The sequence below is a fragment of the Poecile atricapillus genome, chromosome Z, assembly GCF_030490865.1.
Source record: "Poecile atricapillus isolate bPoeAtr1 chromosome Z, bPoeAtr1.hap1, whole genome shotgun sequence".
Classification (NCBI taxonomy): Eukaryota; Metazoa; Chordata; class Aves; order Passeriformes; family Paridae; genus Poecile; species Poecile atricapillus.
Genome location: NC_081289.1, coordinates 23,877,755 through 23,901,145, shown reverse-complemented (window position 1 = coordinate 23,901,145; position 23,391 = coordinate 23,877,755). Strand labels below are relative to the sequence as shown.

General features: G+C 41.3%; 1 protein-coding gene across 3 annotated transcripts in view; it reads left to right on the top strand.

Moving 5' to 3' along the window:
• Positions 1-23,169, top strand: part of LOC131573118 (xylosyl- and glucuronyltransferase LARGE1) — a 270,574-nt gene extending 247,405 nt beyond the window's left edge. For all 3 annotated transcript variants that reach the window (XM_058826722.1, XM_058826720.1, XM_058826723.1), the window contains 4 exons: positions 3,470-3,748; positions 10,476-10,622; positions 15,690-15,885; positions 20,010-23,169. In XM_058826722.1, the coding sequence (XP_058682705.1) occupies positions 3,470-3,748; positions 10,476-10,622; positions 15,690-15,885; positions 20,010-20,207 (820 nt within the window). In that variant the 3' untranslated portion in view covers positions 20,208-23,169. The remainder of the gene's footprint in view (positions 1-3,469; positions 3,749-10,475; positions 10,623-15,689; positions 15,886-20,009) is intronic.
• The last annotated feature ends 222 nt before the right edge of the window (positions 23,170-23,391 follow it).

The following is a 23,391-nucleotide window of genomic DNA, read 5'->3' as shown; positions in this document are numbered from 1 at the left end:
ATGGCATGTGAATAACACCAGTGCTACACTAGTAGAAGGTCAGCAGTTTTCCACGAGGGTTACAGGAATTGAGATCAACAAAACATTTACAGCCTGTTTTTAAAATAAACAGAAATAAATAAGGGATATTCTGTTCCACTGGTACCTCAGCACTGCACATTGTGTTATGATTTGCTGTGCACATCAGTGTCTGTTCTATTGATTTTTAATTGAGGAAACATTTCTTAAGTGTTCACAAACCTTTGAGTAAAAAAAAAATAAAGAAGTAAATTAAGCCAGACCCTGATTGAGTGCCACAGTAAATTAGTAAAGCCGGTGTGTGCACATGGTATATTTTTCCCCCCAGAATTTAATTAAAAAGAATGAGCTGGGGCTCAGTGCTGATTCACTGGCACTGATGCAAAGTCTGAGCATCTGTTTCCCTTTCTGGATCCTCACTGGGGCACATGTTTTTATTGATAGACAGAACCACACATTTTTATTCAGGAAGAACAGCCATCCTGGTACTGTGCAGGAAAAATCTTCCCTACTTCACTGGTGTGTTACTATAAATTATTGATTTGAGTTGGAAATACTTTCTTTCAGCTAAAATCAATAAATAATATCCTACCAAAGAGCTGCTTAGCTGCTTTGTTTTCTTTCACATCTTTCAGTTACTGCCTTATCTCTTTCTATCTTCTTTAAACAACTTTTATTAAACTCCTCCGGCACAACTGTAGACATTTAAGAATAGTGTCTCTGATGTAAGATGACATGTACATAAACAATGTGCTGTACACTACATTCCTGAGTTACTCCTTGAAATTATTTTTACAGATGAGGAAAAGCAAAAAAAACCAACTCCCAGCACCTCCCCTAGTCCTGTTGGAGGTGAGATTGACATGACTGTCACGACAGACTTAGGTTTGCCTGTCCTATAGGCTTGAGGAATGGAAGAGGGGGATGCATTTTGCAAGCTAACATTATTGTCTTTAGATGGAAGCTTTGAGACAGGCTTCATTCAGTGTTGTTCATTATTGTACATCATTGTCCTCTTTTGCAGTGATGTGACATTTCCTTGAATAACGGCTTGGTTGCTTCACTGTGATTTTCATGCACGTGTTTTGGCTAGGCAGGCTTTTTAAAGGCTCAGTATGTACCTGGGGTTTAGAAATCAGAGTTGGAGTTAAAAAATGAGAGGTCAGAATGGGGAAAAGGAAAAACATGATTAGCAAAACACTGCTTGAAATCCGAGAGAGAATGAGTTGGAAATCAGTTGAGTATTCTTAAGAAGAAAAATAAATAATCTCACAAAACAATTGAATTCCAGCAAAATTCACTTAGCTGAACAGACCTTTAAAAAATTTACCAGCTAAATTATGATCTCATTATTATGCAGTACAGTAGTACATTTGTTTTCTCTAGAGTCCTTAAGAGAATGCATTCCTCAAGACCCCTAAAAAAACGCAAAATAAATTGGTCATGTTGTGCTTAGAAATTCATAATTCTGAGTTTTGTGGTCAAAGGAGACTTCACAATTTACAGGGAGCAGATTATGGAGGATCACCTAGCAGTCCCTGTATCATATTTATGGAAGTAGAGCCTGTCAATGATTGGAGTAAATGTAGTATTCTGAAGGGTACTAAGGTGTCCAGATGGGAACTTGTACAACCAAAACCCACTTTCCACTTCATTATCATGAAAAGCTTTGCATTATCAGGTGTGCTGTGTAAATAAGTTAACATGCCATTTAGTCCATTACATGGAGTCCTTAAAAGGCATTTTCCTGCATTTTTTACTAGGCAAGTTCTCCATTTTTAAAATGATCACCTCAATTTGAGTGCTGATAGATTGGAGTCTCCTGATAAACAGATTCTTTTTTCCCTATTTATTATTTGTGTAATCAAAATTCTAAACCCTTTACATACATTTTAGATCTTTTTGTATTGATTTGTGTTTCAAATTCAGCTGTATGTTTCAGGCTGATAGTAGCCTTTGTTTCAATAAGAGATAAAAAGAAAATGACATACCAAGTGTAGACTAATAAAGTAATATATCTAAGAAAAAATTATTCTGTCATCTTGGTATCATCTCCATCATTCAGAAATGTGGGCAAAAGCTATTACTGTTAAGTCAGACTGTGTGTTTACTGGTATGAGTATATTATTACGGTATTTTGCAAATCTTAGGGAGATAGTAGGAGGGGGAAATTATTTTCTCAGATTATGCTAATGCAGAAAACTTTTCTTGCAGTTTGTATAAATATTAATAGGAAAAATTCAGTACTGTGGATTTGGAACAGAGTGAAGATAATAATTTTGCATCATCTACTCTTCCCAGTTTTTAATAGAATATCTGGCTGCATAGGTCATTTCCCTTCATATTAAATCGAGAGGCTTTGTAATCAGTGCTTGCTGTATTTTTGGGTGACACATCTCAATCTCTAGGCCACAAATTACCCAAAGTGCTTAAATGATTTTGACCGAGTTGGGTTTCATTTACGTTTGATTGCGTTGTATTAAATCTTTCCTTGTCATTTTTGTCAATAAAGCTGGAATTTTTTTTTAAATATACATCGATACAACCTGTTTAAAAAATGATTTAATGAAATATGAGATAGTGCTAAACATATACAAGTTAGTGCTTTTAATGATAGTTTTGTCTGAAATGTTCTTTTGATATTCCACAGCAGTGCCACATCTGTCCTTACTGCCCTCCTTACTCCCTACTAATATTAAATCCCATTTCTATCAATGTGTCATCTTTTTGTCCTTTTCCCTAACAGCGAGCCTTCTGTTGGTTAATGCACATGTCAAGTCAGTACTAAGTACTAAGTTAGTCAATACTAAGTCAGTATCCCCTTGACCTCTCTTTTAATAGCCTTTAAGATCTGACTAACTGCCTTGCAAAAATTTGGGGAAGGATTTCCTAAACAGGAGGTAAAACGTCTGTGGGTCTGTACACCTCTGTCTGCACAAGCTTGTTGAAGAGCACTGTAGTGTGTTACTGTGGGGCATAGCTTGACCTGAAATGTGAATTGGGCACTAGACAGTGTTGAAGCTTATGAGCTCCCTATCCTGTAAGTAGATCCACATGAACAGATCCCTGCAACTGCTCAAAGCTCCCACAAGGTAAGTCCTGTTATCCATGTGAGTTTTCCTGCAGCATCAAAGCTTTAAACAGAAGATGATGGTGCTTTAGGTATCTGAGTTGTGGATGTGTGTATCTAATCTAGGGCCATCTTAGACTACAGTGGGTTTCATGAGATAGGTGTATCCAGGGTGCAGTCCATCTGTCCAGGAGGAGACCTCAACTTACCATCTTAAATAATGAATTATGCTGTCAAAATATTTACTGCTTTCCACAGCATATAAAGTGTGCCCAATCCGTCTCACTTAGAGAAAGATCATTTGATCAGCATTTGATCAGGTGAACACAGAGTCCCTGACAGGGAAATAGCTTTTTCTTACTCTCACCCTTCCTCTTCCAGGCTCCAGATGCTTGAAGCCATCTGCAAGCACTGGGAAGGTCCCATCAGCCTGGCACTCTACCTTTCCGATGCAGAAGCCCAGCAATTCCTGCGCTACGCTCAGGGCTCAGAAGTCCTGATGAGCCGCCACAACGTTGGCTACCACATCGTGTACAAGGAGGGGCAGTTCTACCCTGTGAACCTGCTCAGGAACGTGGCCATGAAGCACATCAGCACACCATACATGTTTCTGTCCGACATCGACTTCCTGCCCATGTATGGACTCTACGAGTACCTCAGGTAGTGGACAGTGAGGGAATTGCCACTGTCACCCATGGCTGCAGCCTCTCCACACCCCACCCTTCTCACATACTCCCAAAACAGTTTGAGCAGATGTGGAAATGGCATCTTATAAATATTTGAGGTGCGACAATGCCCAGCAAGGCACAGGAGATTTTAGAGTAGAAGGGACTGTAACTGGAAAGTAAAGCAAAATGGTTATGAAAGAAAAAACCCAGGTCTGAATATGAGCCTCATTAGCAATTAGAATAATCTCCTCAGGGCTGCAGAAGAGCCAATTTGAAAATTGAACTGGGTTAAGTATTATTAAATGTCCAAGAACATAGTTTATTAGCAGAGATGTGAACCAGGCAGTTTCTCTAAACATCTCTGGTTCTTAATGTCAGTGACAGAAAAAACATGCAGAGCATTACTGAACTTGTTGTCCGTGTGACACACTCTTAATTCAGTTCCTTATCTTGAAAAGAGGGTGATGAGACTAACCAGCTCAAAAATATGACTGCAATGCCAGCACCTGTCAAGGCAAAACAATTGCCATAAGTAAACTGGGAAGAGTAACATCAGCGTATATTGTATAATACGGCATGTGAGCAGGTTGGGCTGAGCAAACTACAGACTTCTGATCGTTAACTGAGCCTTTTTTTTAATAAAGACCTTTTTCCCCTGCAGAGGCTGGTCATCTGAGGCCAAAGCATAGAGCAAGGAGGACACCCTGTGGCCAGACAGGAGGATGTCAGTTCCTTTATCCTGACCAGTCTTGCTTTTCATCTCTGTTCTAATTTGGTAAAAGTTGATCAAAGTGTTCCAGTGAGGGCCTGCCTGTGGGTGTTCGCTGTCAGTTCATAAGCCTGGGGCTTTGGAGTGTAAAGGAAAATATTCCTTCTGGTATCATGAACCAGAGGAGGAGTTTCTTTGTTTTGGGCTTAACTCTGTAAGATATGTACAGGGCCAAATTCGCTATTCCGAGGGGTGGAATACCTCTTCTATGAGGAAGGGGTCAGAGAATTAAGGTTGTTCAGCCTGGAGAAGTGAAGGCTCTAGGGAGACCTTATTATGGCCTTCCAGTACATAAAGGGTGCTTAATAAGAAAGATGGGGACACACATTTTAGCAGAATCTATGAGAAAGGACAAGGAGTGGTTTTAAACTAAAAGAGGGAAGATTTAGATGTGATGCAAGGAGTACCTTTTTTGCAATGAGGATGGCAAAACACTGGCACAGGTTGCTCAGAGAGATGGGGTACCCCATCCCTGCAAATATTCAAGGTCAGGCTGGATGGGGCTCTGAGGAACCTGGTCTAGTTGAAGATGTCCCTGCTCACTGTAGGGAAGCTGGGCTAGATGACTTTCAGAGGTGCCTTCCAGCCCAAACCGTTCTATGGCTTTCAAGATGCTGAATTTCAGTTGTACCATTGAAGTATTAACACACTGTATCAGCTTATTTCTCTTTTATTTTGTTAATTTTTTTCAAGTTGTGCTATGAGCACTTCAAAATTATTCTGTCCCTTGCACACATTAGCTGTCTCCAGATAGGTGGACGAAGACTTGTTCTTCATTTCTTTGTCCTTCTATGTTAGTGTTGCATACTGGTACATTTCTGCAGATCAGTGCTGGACACAGTAAGGATGACATCTGTTGATACTGGCATTTATGGCTAGAAAAGGAACTTGTTCTCTCATGCTGCATCACAGGGCACGGATGGAGCCAGCAATGAAAGGAAGAAGTGAGGAGGGAAGACAGAATAATGTACCACCATTTCCTTGAGATATTACAACCATAGAAATAATTCTCATAGGGTGATATTGTGTTACAGAATTAAATGCACTACGATGGTGCATTGGTGATGTTTCAGAAAAAAACAGAGATGCTCTCTGAGAGCTGCTGCCTCTAAGACTTTGTGTTACTCTGCCAGCCTTCTTTAAGGCCCATACCACCTTAACTCTGAAGGTGAGTCTCTCTTGCCTGGGAATTGCTAATCTGCTACTACCAGCTCTTTAAAAAGTAATTGGATTTTTTAATTTTTTTATTTTTAATGTGGACTGGAGGCTTTTGTTGCTTTTTCAGTAATGATTTTTCTAAGCAAAGTAGCAGGGACGTGCATTGAGATTATTTTAAATATGGATACCCTGTGTCTTTCTGCATTGACTGTTCCCACTGCTTCTGCAAATAGCTGATTAGTGCTATCTGTCTGAATGGCAGCAATTGTTTGTTAGAGAGAGACGTAACACATTTTTATCCTCATTTCCTCAGATAGAACAACCATAAACAAATGGAAATAGTGTGGTATTTCAGGCATCGCTTTGTACAGGATAAGCCAGGCACGTCCTTCTCAATGAAAGTTTGCTGATTTACATGTACTGCATATTGTGTCTCTGCAGATAATATATTCTCAGAAAGAAAGGAATTTTGAAAAATATTTTCAGTGTATTTTGAAGGTAGAGAGAGGTTACAGCCAGTTTTGAAGGAGAAACTGATGGAGCTGATGGTTACCTATCGCTTTATTTGTATGTTGCTTTGCACTTAGATTTGTGCTAATTGAGCTTTTTCACAGCTGCTAAGTAAAACCATTTCAATGTTTTTATCTCCATCAAACATCCTTTTAGTCTTGCTTTAGTCTTCTGTGAAGTACAAAAGGAAATGTATTATTTAAAGATTTCCTGTTTACCTTAGTTATTGAAGTCATCTTGTCATTGTCCCAGAGGTAAAGGCTTCTTCTGGTTGCTGCAAGTAAGGTGTTTGGGTCATCCAGCAGTCACTTCTAACATAAAACAGTGAGACAGCTGCTTATCTACAGGTGTCACAGGTACCATTGAAGTTCTTTCCTGACACATTGGTGTAAAATGTTCCCTTGGCTTCCAGTGACACATTTAGCACAAATTGGGACACGGCATCCCAACTCCATCCACGGGTTTTATACCTGTCCCCTACAACATGAGTTGTGAAGTAGTTCTGCTTATTTTTCAGCATCTCAGCTAGGGAGGTAATTCAGATTGTGCCTATTGGGGTTTTTGTGATGGTTGCCTTTGTAGTCTATGAATTCATTGCTTTTGCAGAGAGGAGGAGCATTCTAACGAATTTAACAGTGCATTGACAATTCTCCAGTTCTGACCACAAGCTCAGTGCCTGCCATATTTGTTACTTGCAACCAACCACTTAACAAATCCTGATGGTAGAAGCACATTTGAGTTAATGGACTCCTTTTTTTTGTTTTCCGAGTGCAGTGCTTTAGGATTAGTTTGTTAACTTTTCTATGTCTGAGCTTCTCTGTCCTCCAAAAATGGGAATGATCTTACTATCTACTTACATGAGGATGAGAATTCTGTGTTAATTTTTGAAAAGTACGGTGCAGATTAGAAGATTGATACCAACATGCTCGAGTTCATTCAGCCCGTAGGGAGACTCTTGTGATTTAAGATTCATTTCTTCACTGCTTTGTGAAAAATACAGTTTATTAGATTTAAAATTTAACCCAGCCTTTACTGTGTCAGAATGACACACATCAGGTCTGAACACAAAGATACCTGGGAAATGGTTTCCTGGACAACACTAGCACAAAGAGTTAGCTCTTCATAGTCACAAATCCTTATTTTGGCGTTTGGGGGTAAAGGACAAGAAAAGAAAGTAGATACTGAATCAAAAAAAATAGCCCTCAACAGGACAGTGCAAGAATTACCTAGTTTACCCAGTGGTAGCTTGCAAAATAAGCAAATGTATTTCCTCCATTATATTCCATATATCTGGCAGCACCAACAGTGAAAATTTTCCTATCCTGAAGTGTAACAGAACCAGTCAATCAACAAATAGCACTTCCACTCAAAACAGGAGAAAAGGTCATCCCATAGAAAATGAAAAAGTAGATTTGCTTCCAGTGGGAAGAAATTAGATTTTCAGCTGGTTGTCCAAGGAGCAGACCACCAGCCAAGTTATGAGAAGAAAATGGAAGGTGTTTTTTCCTCTAACAAGTCCTCCCTGCCATTATCACAGTTTAAATGGCCTCTATTGTCCTTTGTCACTCAAGTTCAACATCTGGATGTCAGCAGCGATTTCTTCTTCCCTTTGCATCAGTCTTCAGTGTCACTGGGTCCACCTCAAGGACAGGTGATTCTACTCAGAGATCAAGTGCTGCTGGGCTTCTTGTCTGGGTGTGTCTCAACTCCCAGCTCAGTTTTGGAGAGCACTTTGACCTTACCACCTGTACTGGTTGTGGCTGAGCTGGAGTTCCTTTCCCCATAACATCCCTCACAGTGCTGTGCTTTGCACTGGTAGCTGGAAAAGTGTTGATAACTCTCCAGTGTTTTGGTTACTGCTGAGCAGCACTGGCACAGCATCAGTGCTCCCTCCATCATTCTGCCCCCATCTGGGGGAGGGAAAGATCTTGAGACGGAACACATCTAATACAGCTGAGCCAAACTGAACAGGGAGAATCCCTGCCAAATGATGTCAGCTCAGATGTAAAAGCTAAGAAAACGAGGAGGAAGGCAGGCCATTCATTATTTAAAATGTTTGCCTTCTGGAGCAACCACTACATGTGTTCTTGCTTCCCTGGAAGTGGCCAGACATGACTTGATAGGAAGGAGAAAATGAAATCTTTTGTTTTTCTCTTTGTTGATGCACATTCAAGCTTTTGGTTTTGATTTAGTAAACCACCTTATCTCAACATACAAGTTGTTTTCCATCTTATTTTCTCTCCCTGCCCAGCAGAGAAGGAGAGGTGAGAGCAGTTGGTGGGCATTTGGTGTTCAGCCAAGGTCAGCCTGCCATACCAACATGCACCATAAATGTTCATTTATCTCTTTAAAATGTTGCTGCAGAGAATATCCTGCTATTTTATTTCACTCTGGAAGTATCTCCACATCTCTGTGTTTGCCTGTATGCACTTCAAGAATCTTGTTTCCAGACCTCTGTATCTCTTTGCTTACCTCACTTTTCATGTTGACCTTTGACAGTGCAAGTGATTTCAGGCTCTTCTATCAGTTTGTTCCCTCTGCTTTTTGATTTCTTCCTGAAGGTATTATCATCTAGTCTTTCCAATAGTTCAGGCCTTGGCAACTGTATGAAAATTGGCAGATGACAAGAGCAGCATGGAGTGTGCAGAAAGCATTGCTGATAGCTACAGTATTTTTGTGGTTATATCCCATATCTTAGAGAATTAGTCACATTCAACACTAGATTCAACACAGGTTGCTCTGTCTGACAGATTCTGCTGTTACTTGTGCTTGATACCTGTGCCTGCTGCAGCTTTGGTCAGCTTCAGACTGTGAACATTGTTTCCTACTCTTGGACAGTGCCAAGCACAGCAAGGCCTTTGAATTTTGCCTGGGCCTTTTAAGCTCTCCCTAAAACAAAGTTGCAGTAACAGCCATAGATGGAAGCTGCTGTTTCCTTGCAGACCCAAAGGATGAGCATGACTACAAATGTTACCTGCTCCTTCCTAGAACTGAATCCCCAAAGCTGTACTGCTCAAGGCTGATAGATTGCACAGAGACCAGAAAGACTTTGATTTTGGAAAAGAAACTGTATTAGTATCCCCTGCTCTCAGAAGTGTGAAAGGGAAGAAACATTTAAAAGCATCATAAAGACTGTATACTGTCACTGGCACTGCTCAACAGCTTTGGAAGGTCACAAATGCTGACTGCGAAGGAGTCATCTACTGACATGCAGATATCTTGGCCTCTAGTGATAGTGAGGGAGAAACTAGTGAAGAAAGTACAAAACCACTTATGATAAGATGCTGTTAAAATCCTTCCATTGTGAAAAGTTAACTGGAATGTGTCAGGGGCTCCCTAAACAATGCAAACTTTGCAGTAAGGAGCTGAGAACAGGTTGCTTTTTATAAAACAGGCCTATAGGGTAGTATGAATTCCCTAAAATTCAGATTTTATTAAGTAGTTGTGTTCATCTTCTTTTTCTCTGACAGCAGTATAAATGAATTCTAGGTATTCTGGGCCTAGAAAAATTATTTGTTTGGTCCTTCTGTTATTAGGACAGTGATCCCAATTCCTTCAACTTAAAAGGCTGGAGAGGGTTTGCTGCTTGTCAACATTGTCCTTGATTGCTTGTTGCAGCAACATAAAAGTCAGGACAGTGAATCCTGTTCAGGGGAACTGACTTTGACAGGGAGAGAGAGGCATATTTCTGGTATGAAATATGGAGATAATGAAAGGAAAATTGAGACAGAGTTATTTCTAATGACAAGCATGAGATTCAGTTGGGGAATGGAAAAGTAACTTCTTTTTCTTTGGGTTTTAGTTTGTCAGGAAAGAATAGGCTGAACACCTCTGGCAGGCAGGATGAGAGATTGCTAAGCAGCTCCTCTGCACTGACAGGCATCCCAAGGCCCCTGCCTGGAAGAGAGCCCTGTTGTGTGAAATGCATATGTGCACGCACACACCCCCCAAAACAGTCTGCACTGAACAACTTGCAGCAAAAAGAAGGAATAAGAGAGGCATCCCAGTCCATCCAGTGTAGAGCACTTCTCTGCTGCCAACAGTCTGTCAGGGCAGCATTGATCAGTCAAACACACAAGCTCATTTGGAATTCTGCAGCTCTCCCTGCTCTTAGAGCAGCAGACCAAAAGCAGAAAATTTGAAGCACCTGTAGGAAAAGATATGGGCCATAGTTGCATTTATAGTATCTTAACTGCCCATTCTCTGCACTTTATTTTGAAAAGCTCAGTGATTTGTTCAGTTGGAAATTTTCCTACTTTTATTTGTTGTTTCTCTTTGCCAGGAAGTCTGTCATCCAGCTAGACCTAGCTAACACCAAGAAAGCTCTGATTGTACCTGCCTTTGAGACCCTACGCTACCGCCTTTCCTTCCCCAAGTCAAAAGCAGAGCTGTTATCTATGTTGGACATGGGAACCCTCTTTACATTCAGGTAATGGAAAGTACTCTTGAACCTGTGGTCATTCTCTTTGTTTTTTATGTTCTTCTGAATATTTGATTCTTCTCTCTCACTGTCAGCTGCACTAAAAAACTTATTAGAATTTTTTTCCCTTTCTGTGGAGAGGCAGTGAACAGAATCATGTGGATATGTTCTGTCTGTAAGCTCAGCTTTTTATCTTGTATTACAGTCCTCTACTGAAGGGCTTCAGTTGTTAAATCGAATTTGCTTTATTTTCATCATTTTTTATTGCGCTACAAAATCAAGCGTGACCATTACACTCAAGTGCGTGTAATTTACTTTTTGGCTGCCAAATACTATCTGGGTAGCTGTGTCTCCTCATGTGACCAAAAGTATTGTATCTCTGCCCATTGGTTCTCTTCCTTACTGGAAAAACAAGCACAGGCTTGGCTTATGCTCTTTTAAAGTGTGAAACAGCTGCTTAATACCTAGAGTTCCTCCATGCAGGGGTAACAGAGTACTCTGACTAGAGGCTAAGAAGCAAAGAACACCTAAATTTGGAGCTCCTCTCTGAAGCAGACTTCTTTTGTGGCTGTGAACAAGTCACTTCTATTATCTGCCAGACTCTTCAGTTTTAAAATGCAACTACCAGGGGTTAACCATCTCTTGGGTGTGTGTGGTAAGGTCTGATTAGCAGACATTTGTAAAGCATCTCAGTGATGGGAAGAGTACAATATGGCCTTATGATGTTGCACAGAGAGGGGGCTTAGGAGACTTGCGTTCTCTTCTCAGCTCCACTACTGCCCTGCTGAGAGGTGCTACACGAATCACTTTGCTTTCTTACATCTCTGTTCCCCATCTCTGAAATACAGGTAACAATGTTCACCTCTCTTTTTTGCAGTATTTTGAGATCTAGAGATAAAAGCTATGAAAAAGCTAGGCATTATCCATGGCTGGAGGAGCTCAAATCATAGCTCTCCCATCCTTCCCTTTAGAGCTTTCCTCACACTTTTCCCATTCCCTATATTACACACCACTGTCATTGCAGCAGCCACCCTTCCCTCATATGGTTGCATGCAGATGTCATAGCAGACAGCCTGTGTGAGTCTGGAAAACGTATTTCTGATCAGTGTCAGAATTCTACAGTGACTGCCTTGAAACAGAAAGTTGAGGTGACTGAGAGAGGCATGCCTCTGTAAAATTACTTAAGGATACTGATAGAGCAAGTACCTTTCCCTCTGCCATCATTCTTTAACATACAAAAGGCATAAAAATTAACAAGATATCAGATAAAAAATAGTTGTCTCTCCTGTAGCTTAGATAAAAAAGTCTTTCTGGTGGAAAACAACACCCTCAGGATTTTCAGATGTCGCATTTCACCAGCAGTCAGCTGCATAGTGGTGGCCTTCCACTACAGATTTCAGCTTCAAGCTATATAGCATGTTGGTGTGTTATGTACACAACCAGATTTGCAAATCCTTTCTCAAGTCTCACTCAGGCAAAAATGTCTTTAACATCAGTGGGAGTTTTTCCAAAGCAAGGTTAAATAAGACTTGAAGGACAGGCAGTCTGTAGCTGGTGTACATATTAATGTAGGATACATTTTACAAATGCTTTCCCAGTTTGTTTTGGCTCATTTCATTGCTCAAATCTATCAACAGCCACAAAGCATCTGCGCTCTGGGCTGAGAATTTCCACCTCCACCTTCAAGGTGCTTTAATAACGCTGCAATTTGACGCTGAGCGGGTGGGAGTGAGCTGGGGAGGACTGCTGTGACAGTGATTGCTGAGAGTGCCTGCAGCATCCCAGTCCCTCACACCACACAGTAGATTACAATCTTTCCCTCACTGAAATTGCTTTTGTCACCTCTTTTTGAAATGGTGACCTTTTCTACCTCTGGGCAGCTAAGAAGTACACAACGGCTCTCAATTACATCCCTCAGTCACCAGCAGAAGAAAAGAGAAGACAAGTGAGCATCTGTGGCTGGCAAGGTGTGCTGTGTGACACCCTCTGCCACAGTGGGGTTCTGTGCCAGCTCACTGGCTCCCTTGGCAGCTGGTGCTCCCGAGGATGTGCCTGCTCAGGGCCTGGGTAAGAGCTGATGAGCCACAAATGCACTGCCCACACACATCCAGGCACAGGGGAAACCACAGCTGGCAGGAGACACATCATTGTATGGAGAAAACAGAAAAAGCAACAACTGATTAACTAATTAACTGATTGCATCCACAATTCAGCAAAATGTTTAAGCATCTGAGAACAGAAGTAGGAAAGTTTTTCTTTCAACAAATCGTCTTTCTCACTGAAACAGGAAGCTTAGAGGAGGCAGGGAGGAAGAACACTGAGAATAACTACTTCATTTTGCTAACTTTATCAAAGTTTACTATAGTTTTGACATTTTATTTTGAATAAAAGCAATCAGTAACACAAGTAAAATAAAACATTTGATCCAAAGTGGAGGAGGGGGGGATGTGGTGTGTTCCTCCTGTTTTCCATGAACTGTGGGAAAGAAACTCGTCATGATTTTAGGGAGATCAAGTTACTTGGTTTGGATTTGTCAAAATTGCAAGTGTAATGAAAAAATGTTGTTCACAATTTTCACAAAGTTCTCCAGGGATTCAGTCAGATTGAGTGTGGCCTTAAAATGCAATGTGTATTTAAATCTTGAGTGAGAAAGACCTGAGCAGAAAATTACATTTATTCATTTGTCCTGTGAGATGGAATACCAGTATAGACTGTGAACCTCTTCTCACAACTGCAGCACCAACAGTAAAATCTGTTGGAAGTGTCTCAGCCTTTAATGGGAGCTTCCTCTTGATGGACCCTCATGGAATGGTGTCTCCTTGTCTTTCTTTGCAATACAGTTCATGTAATCAGCCATTGACCAAGACCTAGTTCCAGCAGATTATCTGTGTATGATCCCATATATATTGTATGTACAGATATGTATGTAATCCAACAGTGCTCTCACAATTCTTGTTTTCAGTCTAATTACTCCTCCATCACTACTGTGTGTACACCTCATTTGAGCATCCTATACTCATTTATGTCTTTGTCAGGACTGTAGCTATCCTTTTGCCTTTCCTTCCACTCACATCAATCACTCTCAAGAGGCAAGTAAGTAACCTCTGTTGTTATTTGGTTTTGTACAATCAAATCTACTCCTTCCTTTCTGCTTTCCTTTGTCTCTGCAACTCCAGTTCCATATTTTTCCTTAATTGTCTCTTCCCAATTATTTACTTTTCCCTGCTAGTTTGCTCTCTTGACTCACAGAGGTTATACTTGAGCTGCTATAGGTGCTTACACTGTTATCTCCAAAAAGGGTAGAAAGAAACCGAATTCTTTTTGTGGTTAGTGTCTTGTTACCCCCTGTTTAAATCAGTGGGAGAGTGTTACTAGAATAACAGCAGCAGTTGGCTGCTTCTCTGCAGGAATCTCTCAATTAACCAAAGTTTGTATGGAGCTTTGAAGATACAAATCATTTCATAAGTGTTTAGCAGTCATTATTATTATTATTATTATCATGATTAATTTCAAAATGCCGGAGGTAGGATTTTAGAAGATACAGCACCCTCCACAATTCTGTATCATTTTAAACCCCACATTGTTACTGTTGGGTTGGTTTTATTTCCAGCATAGATAGCTGCACATTAGTGTCTGACCAGGTTAGCCTTGCATCTCCTAAAGAGGCCAAGAAAAGGGATAGGCTTTCTGGTGATGATTCCAAAGGGCATGGAGGGTTATAAGTATCTTTGTGAATCTGGCACTGCTTTCTGATAATCTCTGGAGAAGATTTCACTCTCAGTTTTTTTAATACAAAAGGGTTTCGTTTTTCCTGGTCCCTAGGCAAGATATCTGAAAGTGGTGAAGCCTGTTTACAGTTTAGAAATGCAGTATACAAAGGACCACACATTACTTGTGACCCCAATGCCATCCTAATAATTCAGTCTTTCTGCACTGCCCTAAACAGAGTGTCAGCAATGCTGAACACCTCTGATTCTCCTGTTACAAGCCATATAAGTATGTCCAAATGAAAACTCCTAGGCTGTGATTTTATATTACTGTTTTTATTAATAGCTTACAATGTTACGAGAATTTCTGGGATTTAAACATTACGTCATGTTGTAATTTTGCAATATTTAATGCTCAAATCCCTTCACTTTTAGCGTGTGAGTCATCCCTGTGAATTCAATCTACCTTACTTTACAAATTGGCAGGATATTTGTTTTGTCCCTTCTATTGCCTATCTATCTCAGTGTTGTAATACAGATACCTGCTATGCCTTTGTTTCATTAATTAATCTATGAATCTGCAGAAAGAGCTTGTCTCATTGATTTTTGGAAAGTGTTAGAGTAAGTGGGTGAGAGAGTCATTGACCCTGGCACTAATGGGGTGCATTCAAGCTGTGCTAGGAAGAGACCTGCTGTGACCTAAACAAGATTAGCAAAATATAAAAGGATCTTTTTCTGTAAATCAAATTGATTACCTTACTGGAGATCACAGGAGTACTCCCCACTTTGTTGAACTTAGAGCAGAAAGCCTTTATGTAATATTTTACTTATTAATGTAATTATGCAGCTTGGTTCCTGCCATAGAAATAACTGTAATTAATAAAATGAAACATCTATCCAGAGCTGCAGGTGTCTCTCATGCAAATTATAAAATTGCCTATAAAACAGATCGTGAATTTCACTATGGTGGGAAAATAGCTAATTTTAGGGACCTTATCTGAGCTGCAGATTTCCACACCGATTTTAGAGCACCGACCGATGCAGCTGCTTGGTTGCTAGGAATAAGACACAGCACTTGTAGTGCAGATGAACTGACAGGGTACTGTGTAATTGTTTCTCACATTAGCATGAGGTACTGTTTTCACACTATCCTTCGCCAACTAGATGTGTTTAAGCATTGAGCTCTGGGAGGCGTGCTGGAAATAGTCCTAGAAATTGCCTCCGACGCGTCCTGAAAATGATGATGTGAACTGTAAGCTAATGTCCTTATTTTTGAGCATTTCATCTAACAGGTGATATTTTGTTGCCTCGCCAAGATGCTTTCTATCTAATTGCCTCCCCACGTCCCTGCCGTTTATGTCTGTTTCAGGTACCACGTCTGGACGAAAGGGCACGCGCCAACCAATTTTGCCAAGTGGCGAACAGCCACCACCCCCTACCGTGTGGAGTGGGAGGCAGACTTTGAGCCATACGTCGTCGTGAGGAAGGACTGCCCGGAGTATGACAGGCGCTTTGTGGGATTTGGCTGGAACAAAGTAGCTCACATCATGGAACTGGATGCACAGGTGACGAGATGACACACGAGTATCTCACCCGGGGCTCTGCAGCAGGGTTGTTAAAACAAAATCTGTGTCCTGTAGGAAGGTGTCACGCTTTGCATCACCAGAGTGTTCATCTGGCCTTACTGAGCTCCTTAATGAGTGCTTCTTGAGTTGGGTACACTTTGTTTAATGCTTGTTAAGTATTAAATGAAGAACTGAGTCTGAGTTCATTTATTTGTCAGTTGTAAGAAATTCATTGTTTAGCAGAGGCACAGCTCCTGTAGTGCTCTCCTGACCGAAGCGTTGCAGCAGTTGTTGCCAATCCCATCACTTATTAAGGAACACAAAAACCTAACTGGATTTTTTTCCAGTTAAATAGAGGTTTGTGAGTCCCAAATGCTAACTTAGAATTCAAAAACTAGTCTTCAGCTGAATTCAAGGCAAGCATCTTTAATTTCTGGCTGGGATTTACAGCACATTTCTGCAAAGCCAAAGTCTTTATATTTCCAAAGTCTGGGGCTGTGGTGCAGACTCTAAAGGATCCAAGTACTTGAGCCTTGGGCTACCTGCTTCTTGGATCTGTGACTTGGGATGAAGCTGTAGGGCAGAATTTATAATAATAAGGATGCAGAGAAAGCTCAGGAGTCCCAGACTGGCACCAGAGCTCTCAGAGTTGCCAAGGTCCCTGCTGCCAACCTAGATCTTAGAGGCTGGCAGTGTCTCTGGCTCCATGGGAGCCCAGTGCTGCTGCTCACTGAAATGGCAGGATTTGCATCACCCTGCTGTTCTTGGATGAGGAGCTACCCACTGTACTAATCAGCAAGGTCTGGGTCATGGCATTTCTTTCTAGTTTGGGTTTGTTGTAGTTTTTTTCAGATTGGTTTCAATCCCAGTGTTTGAACTAGTAGCATTTCATGCTAACCAAAAAAATAGGTTTTGGCGATTTTTATCCTCCTGTGGTAGCTTTTGCTTTGAATCTGGAATAGAGCAGTTTATGTGAAGCTGAGCAGCTCAAGGCTTGGAGCAAGTCAGTAGGAGATGGGGTCTCTGGGGTATGAGCTACAGTGTGTTTGTGTGCAGGCATTTTCTACTTCTGTTTGCAAAACCACATGGTCACCTTGAGCTGGCTGCCACTTGCCCTCTGTTTGCCAAGGGCATTCCCAACAAATTTGTACCTACTTAGGTTAAAAAAAAATATTACAGACTAGAAAAAAAATGTCCCTTATATTAACGTTAATAATACTTTGCTCTGCTATAGCACTGTAATTTTCTAGTGCACTTTCCAAACACTAATAAATTAACCATCAGTTGTGGAGAGTGCCAGGGTAATGGTTTATTATTTGTTAATATGGGTAACAGGGCTTATGTTCCCAGTGGCAGCTCTTATGTGGCATTCAGGATTTAAGTCTTCTGTTCAGAAGTGTCTGCCCAGCACGGAGATCCACACATGGGAAATGGAAACATTCTTCAAAGTTGATCACAACACAATAATTTTAAAGGACCATTGGGTTGGAATTGACTCTGGGAAATTGTTTTTCTCATTCTTCCAGCCTTAAATACAGCATCACATTCAAAAGAGGTTTCATTTTCCTCTGTAACAACATGGGTATTGGCAGATTCTCCCACCTAATGAGCCTGGAGGAGACATGGGATGGTACAGCTACTTCTCCTGTGGCATTCCTCTGCTTTGGGGTGTACACAGATCAGGTTGCTGCCAGCTGCTTGGCTGGCTTCATTACCAGTAGGCAGAGCAGCTTCTCAGTTATTTCACTGCTCCTCACAACTGCAGTGTCTGTCAAGAGGTCTGTTCCAGATCCCTTTCCAAGAGCCTGTGCCACTGCCATCCCTCAGAGCAGGACATGGCATGGAGATAATCGCCATTGTTATTCTGGGGGCATGCAGGTGTCCACTGAGCTGGATGCTGTGCAAATGCACAGATAATGCCAGTCTCCATCTAAAGAATTTGTAATCTAGGAGACAGGGACAGAGGTTCCTGCAAGTGCATTGCCTTCTCAACATGTTCTTTTCCATGTAGTAGGGTGATGTCATTAGGAAACATTTCCCTACCTTTCAGTGACTGTGCTACTAGACTGTGAGTGTCCCATTTTGCAGGACCCTAGCCCAGCATATTTCAAAAGGGATTATTTGCAGTAGAGTCACAATTTTTTGAAAGGCTTTCTGTGCTGAAAGCACTGCTGAAAGCTGCTGTGCTGAAGAGTTTGCACTGCAGTGTGTAGACAGTCCTTGACTTGCAGTATTACAGACTTGAGGTGCAAACAGAGAAAAAGGAAAAGGTTATATGAAGGGGATGCATCTTCCTCTGTAGCTCCATCCTGTAGTTATAAGGTCTCTTAGACTAATTTTCTGTAGTTTGTAGTTTATCAGCTCTCCTCACTCCATGGTGACAGCCTTTGGTTTCACATTTGGTTCCCCATTAGCCCAAAGCATCTTCCAGCTAAATAAAGTCTGCCTGTAAACATCATGTTATTTTGCTCTTGCTATACATTTTTCACCTCAAACAGAAGATCAGAGGACCCCATTCCTGTATATGACAATATACAGTGTCAATATGTGTATTGGCACAAAAATTTACCACTTTAGCACTGACTGTCAGGCAACAGGCATTCTCATAGGGAAGAAGGAGCTGCATCTGCACTTAGCTGTCCAGCACATACAGGTGAAACACTGAGGTTTATCAGCACAAGTGTGTTTTTTCCCATAAATCTCTTTCCCTACTAAAATATTTATGAGTACTCTGCCTTTCTGCTGTACATATTCTTTGTCTCTGCACAGGCTCCTAAATATACAAGTGACTGGACATTGCAAACCGCTTATGCACCACCTCCTGTAAAGCCAGCATGCTCTGTGGCTGTTCCTTCCCAGGCCAGTTTCTTTTGTAGACAAAGTTAATGAGTCAATCCAGCAACAACTGTAGATAGAAACTGTGTGAGAAAATAGGAAATTTGCCTGTGGAGGCTTCAGAGTTTCTTTGTAATTTGCATCCAGTACAACTCAGACTTCTTGAAATTCCATATGAAAAAGGTGGTTAGGGTACTTTGTTTGGGCACAGAATAATGAGGTTCACATCCCTTACCCAGTTCCTTACAGAAGATACCTGCTTGTTGCATATCCTACTCTAGTGAACTTTCAGCTTGTCTAAGAATCAGGCTTTTTTGAGCTTTGCTCTAATCATCGTATATTTACCTGTAAAAATTGAAAGAATCTAACAGAAATAATTGAGATTTAAATCAGCCATCATTTTTCAACAACAAAAATTGTCAAAGAACTTGGTCTGATATAAAGAGAATAAGTGGTTTTACAAGAGAAGGAGAGTTAGCACAATATCTCAAACTTCATGAAGAACTTAATTTGCGTAAAAATGTCTCTAAGCATATGGAATTAGAAAGTTCATTTTCACACATTGCCTATAAATGGTATCATATTCTCCCCTTATTTCAGGTTTATAAATAGTTTTGGACAGTTTTGCCTCTGTAAGTATCTTAGCATATAGGCAAAGCAACATATGCCATGCAGTTTAGCCTTTGTAAATGTAGCTTATTCCAGCATCCCAAGCAAAACAAATTTTAGGGGCAGAGCTGTGTTTTTGCATGGACACTTGAAACTCACGCTGTGGAGTCGCAGCTGTGTTGTTTCAATCACACTACTGAAAAATCTGTGTGGCAGACATGGCTGTGGGTGTGCCTTTTGCATTATTTCCCCATTATTTAGCTTATATGGAGTAAAATGTTTTAAAATAGTTGGATTTTTTTTTACCATGAGGGTGGTAAAACACTTATCCAGAGGGGAGGTGGATGCCCTCTCCCTGGAAACTTGCAAGGTCAGGTTGGATGGGGCCCTGGCAACCTGATCTAGTTGAAGATGTCCCTGCTCATTGCAGGGAGGTTGGTCTAGATTGTCTTGAAAGGTGCCTTCCAACCCAATAAATTCCATGATTTTACAAAAAGAGAAAGTAGATCTTTCAACAAACCAAGGAAAAGCTACTTGTGGAAAAAAGGGCATCTTATTTGAGATCCCTGATGGGTTAGTTGTTCCTGAGGCAGAAAGTGCGCTGTTACACGATGGAGCAGGTTTGGCTGCGGAGGTGCGGGAGGCTGGATCGCCCTCACAGTTGTGTCTCTGTCCCGCAGGAGTACGAGTTCACGGTGCTGCCCAACGCCTACATGATCCATATGCCGCACGCACCCAGCTTCGACATCACCAAGTTCCGCTCCAACAAGCAATACCGCATCTGCCTCAAGACGCTCAAGGAGGAGTTCCAGCAGGACATGTCGCGCCACTACGGCTTCGCGGCCCTCAAATATCTCACAGCAGAGAACAACAGTTAGCGCCGCGGAGCCCACACGTGGCCAGCAGGGACACCGAGGCAAGAGCCACTCAGCCTTTGGGGCCTGGTCTTCACACTTCAAACTGAGAAATACTTCCCGTTTTTATATCATACTCGGCAGTTCTAACAGTAGAAATTTGAAGTGACATGTCTTGGGACTATGCTCATTCATCCCTTCCCCAACTACCCCAAGCCTGTCGGCTTTAGCGTTCATGAGGCGTCTGCAAGTGGGGCCAGCCGGTCGCCCTGCAAGCCACCCAAGGTGGGGACTGGGCAGGGGCTGGGATTGCACTCTGCTCTCTTGACTGCAGAGCACAGACAGACCTTCAGAATACAGGATTTCATGTTGCTATTTAATAATTTGACATGCTTTTTATCTGTAAAGGAAGATCTTCGGGTCGCTGTCCTGTGAATTTCAAATCTGCACTACTCTAAAAGGGAACTTTCACCTGTGAACTTTCACAGGGGCCCTGTTAATATGGATGACCTTGTTAATGCAGGATGAGCCAAAGGTCTGAATTAGCCTTGAAAACACAGGGGACACTTACACAATACTGCACTCCTGAGAAGGTGTGTTACTGATTCAGTTGTATACATGATATTGGTTGGTCTTCATTTCTCAAATTATTTTTTTTTTCAGGAAAATCCCCTATATCCCACCCCGCCTTTGCCCCAGTCCTAAATGCTGCTCCTTTTCCTTGCCAAGGAAATATCTCCCTTGTGTTTCTTTGCCATCTTCGGTTTTGGTGGTCCAGTAAAGAAGATCAGTAGCTCTGCCAGAAAGTGAACAAAACTTGTCAGTTTAAGGTCTGTTTTCATCAGAACAACTTGTTCACATGTGTCTCATAAGATAAAGGACCCGGCTCTAACCCTTTATCTTTTTTAGGCAAGAATTGGATTTTAGCTATAAGGCACATTGTACCAGGGGAATACTGATTTGTAGGCTCATTTCAGTGCTGCCCATCTGTGAAGGCACTGGGCCTTAGGCTTTAAGTGGACTTCTTTGCTGAACAGTGAATATAAACTAGTAAAAAGGCAACTAGTAGCCTTGGTGCTCTCCTGCTGCCTGCTGCAAGGTCTCAGAACTACTTCGTTAAAGGAGTTTATAATTAAAAGGAGCAGAACTGTTAGGAATAAACTCCCCATTGGACGGGGAGAAAAGAATGTGTTGGGAATCTGAGTGAGTGTTTGTTTGAACGTGGACTGGTCAAGTTCACAACATCGGTACACACAGGAGTTTGCTGGAGGGCGAACAGGAACCTAACAAGCAAAATGCAGAAAACAAGACACTGGACTTTTTGCCATTTTCTTTATCTTCAGTATTAATGTTGTGTTTACATGGGAGGAAGAGATGAGGTGCACTACCCCTTGCAGGGCTATTTGTAATTTCTGTTGCAATGTTAATAGAAAAAGCAGAAATAACTCAGTGAGAAACGTGTCTGTCTCCCTGCCCCAAAAACACCAAACAGCCACATGTACCAATACCACTGCCTGAGCTGGGAAATGGATCCATATTGTGTTCTGCTCACATTTTTCCATTTTGTTTTTCAGCCACTGGACCTTCTACTTTCTTCCCCACCTCATCCCTCTAGAGCTTGGTTTTATTTCTAACCTGACATTTTGTGAGAGATTTCTGTTACGGTGGAAACCACGCAGTTAAACCAGACATTTAAACTACAAATATCAGTTCATCATTCTGTGTATATATAAGAAAAGCCAAAAAAGGCAATATCTTTGACAAGAAATAAAAAGGGGCGGGAGGCTGTGTGTAGTTTTCACTTTTTCCCCTGAGAGTGTTGGCTGCATAAGAATATATCACTGCATAATTTTCCAAAGAGCTTTCTTTTCTGTTCTTAATGGCTTTATGCAAAGATTTACATAAAAAGCTGGAGAGAGCTGGAAAGAAGTGAAATTGGTGCTCAGTTCTAGCTAAGATACATTATTTTAAAAACATCAAAGTTTTAAGTCCCCAAGTCCTGTATTACTGTATTACATTAAAGGCACAGGTCACTGTGCTGATGGAGAATGAGAAGAACCTTGCAGCACAGACTGTTGATTAGCCAGGGTGCAGAAAGATCCCAAAAGCTGACCTGAGAGGGGCTAACAGTCCTTGAAACATGACACCTACATGAAATCTCCAATCAGAGCTTCAGTGTGGCCACCATTATGTTCCATATGTACTAAAAATTTTCATTTCCAGATGTACTTTTCTCCTTGGCTTAACAACGTTGCCAAAGGATGGACTGGATTTCCCTGCAGCGGCATAACCTGGACATTACTTGGCTGTGCCATCATCAGCATTCTTCTCATTATTCTGTTCTCAGTGGTGAAGGATGGGGGAGCAGGGAGGTAATGATTTGCTACTTGCCTGACTGTCCAGTGAGTCTTGGAACCTCCTGGATAGACTTAGGTGTGCTGGCTGGTGTAACCAGCTCAGAGATTGGTAGCAGGTACAAAGAGTCCCTTTTTTTGTCCTTACAGACACTGTACTGACTTGTATCTGTCATGTCATGTCTGTCTCTGTGCTTCATAATTTGAGAGGTGTGGGTCTTGGGGTTTTTTTGCACATTTCAAACAATTTACCTGATGGTAAGTTAGGATTACATATCTGTCTGTAACTGCCAGGGCTCCTTCAACACCGTGAAAAAATCCACCACAGACAACAAAAAAAAAATTCCCAACTCAGTTATAACACTGGCTGTCTTCCAGTGCTCTGCTGTAGTAAGTATTTGCTAGGAACTTTGTTACTTAATTATCAGTTTTTTCCTGAAATCTCCCAGAAATAGCAGATAAACCTGGTGACTTAATGCCTTTGATTTATTGATTTGTTCCACCAACTTCTCTCTTGAGTCTTCAATCTATGACCTCTCCTTATCTTTGATATTTGGGAAGTGTGAGTCTCTCATTTAGATACCACTCCAGCACCCTCCCAGTGAAGACTGATGCAAATAAATCATTTAGATTCTTGGCAATGTCCTTACTGTCTTTAATTGTTTCTTCTACTTGTTTGGGGTGGCCTGCCCATTATCTACACTTTCTGCTTTTGGTGTACTGAGCAAATGTTCATTTTCAGTTTTAACTTCCTACTGTTTGCTCTTCAGATTCCCTCTTAGCTTCCTCAAACTCCATCTTAACTATTATATACCTTCCTTTCAGCTTTACACAGTCTTATTTCCTTTCTCTGA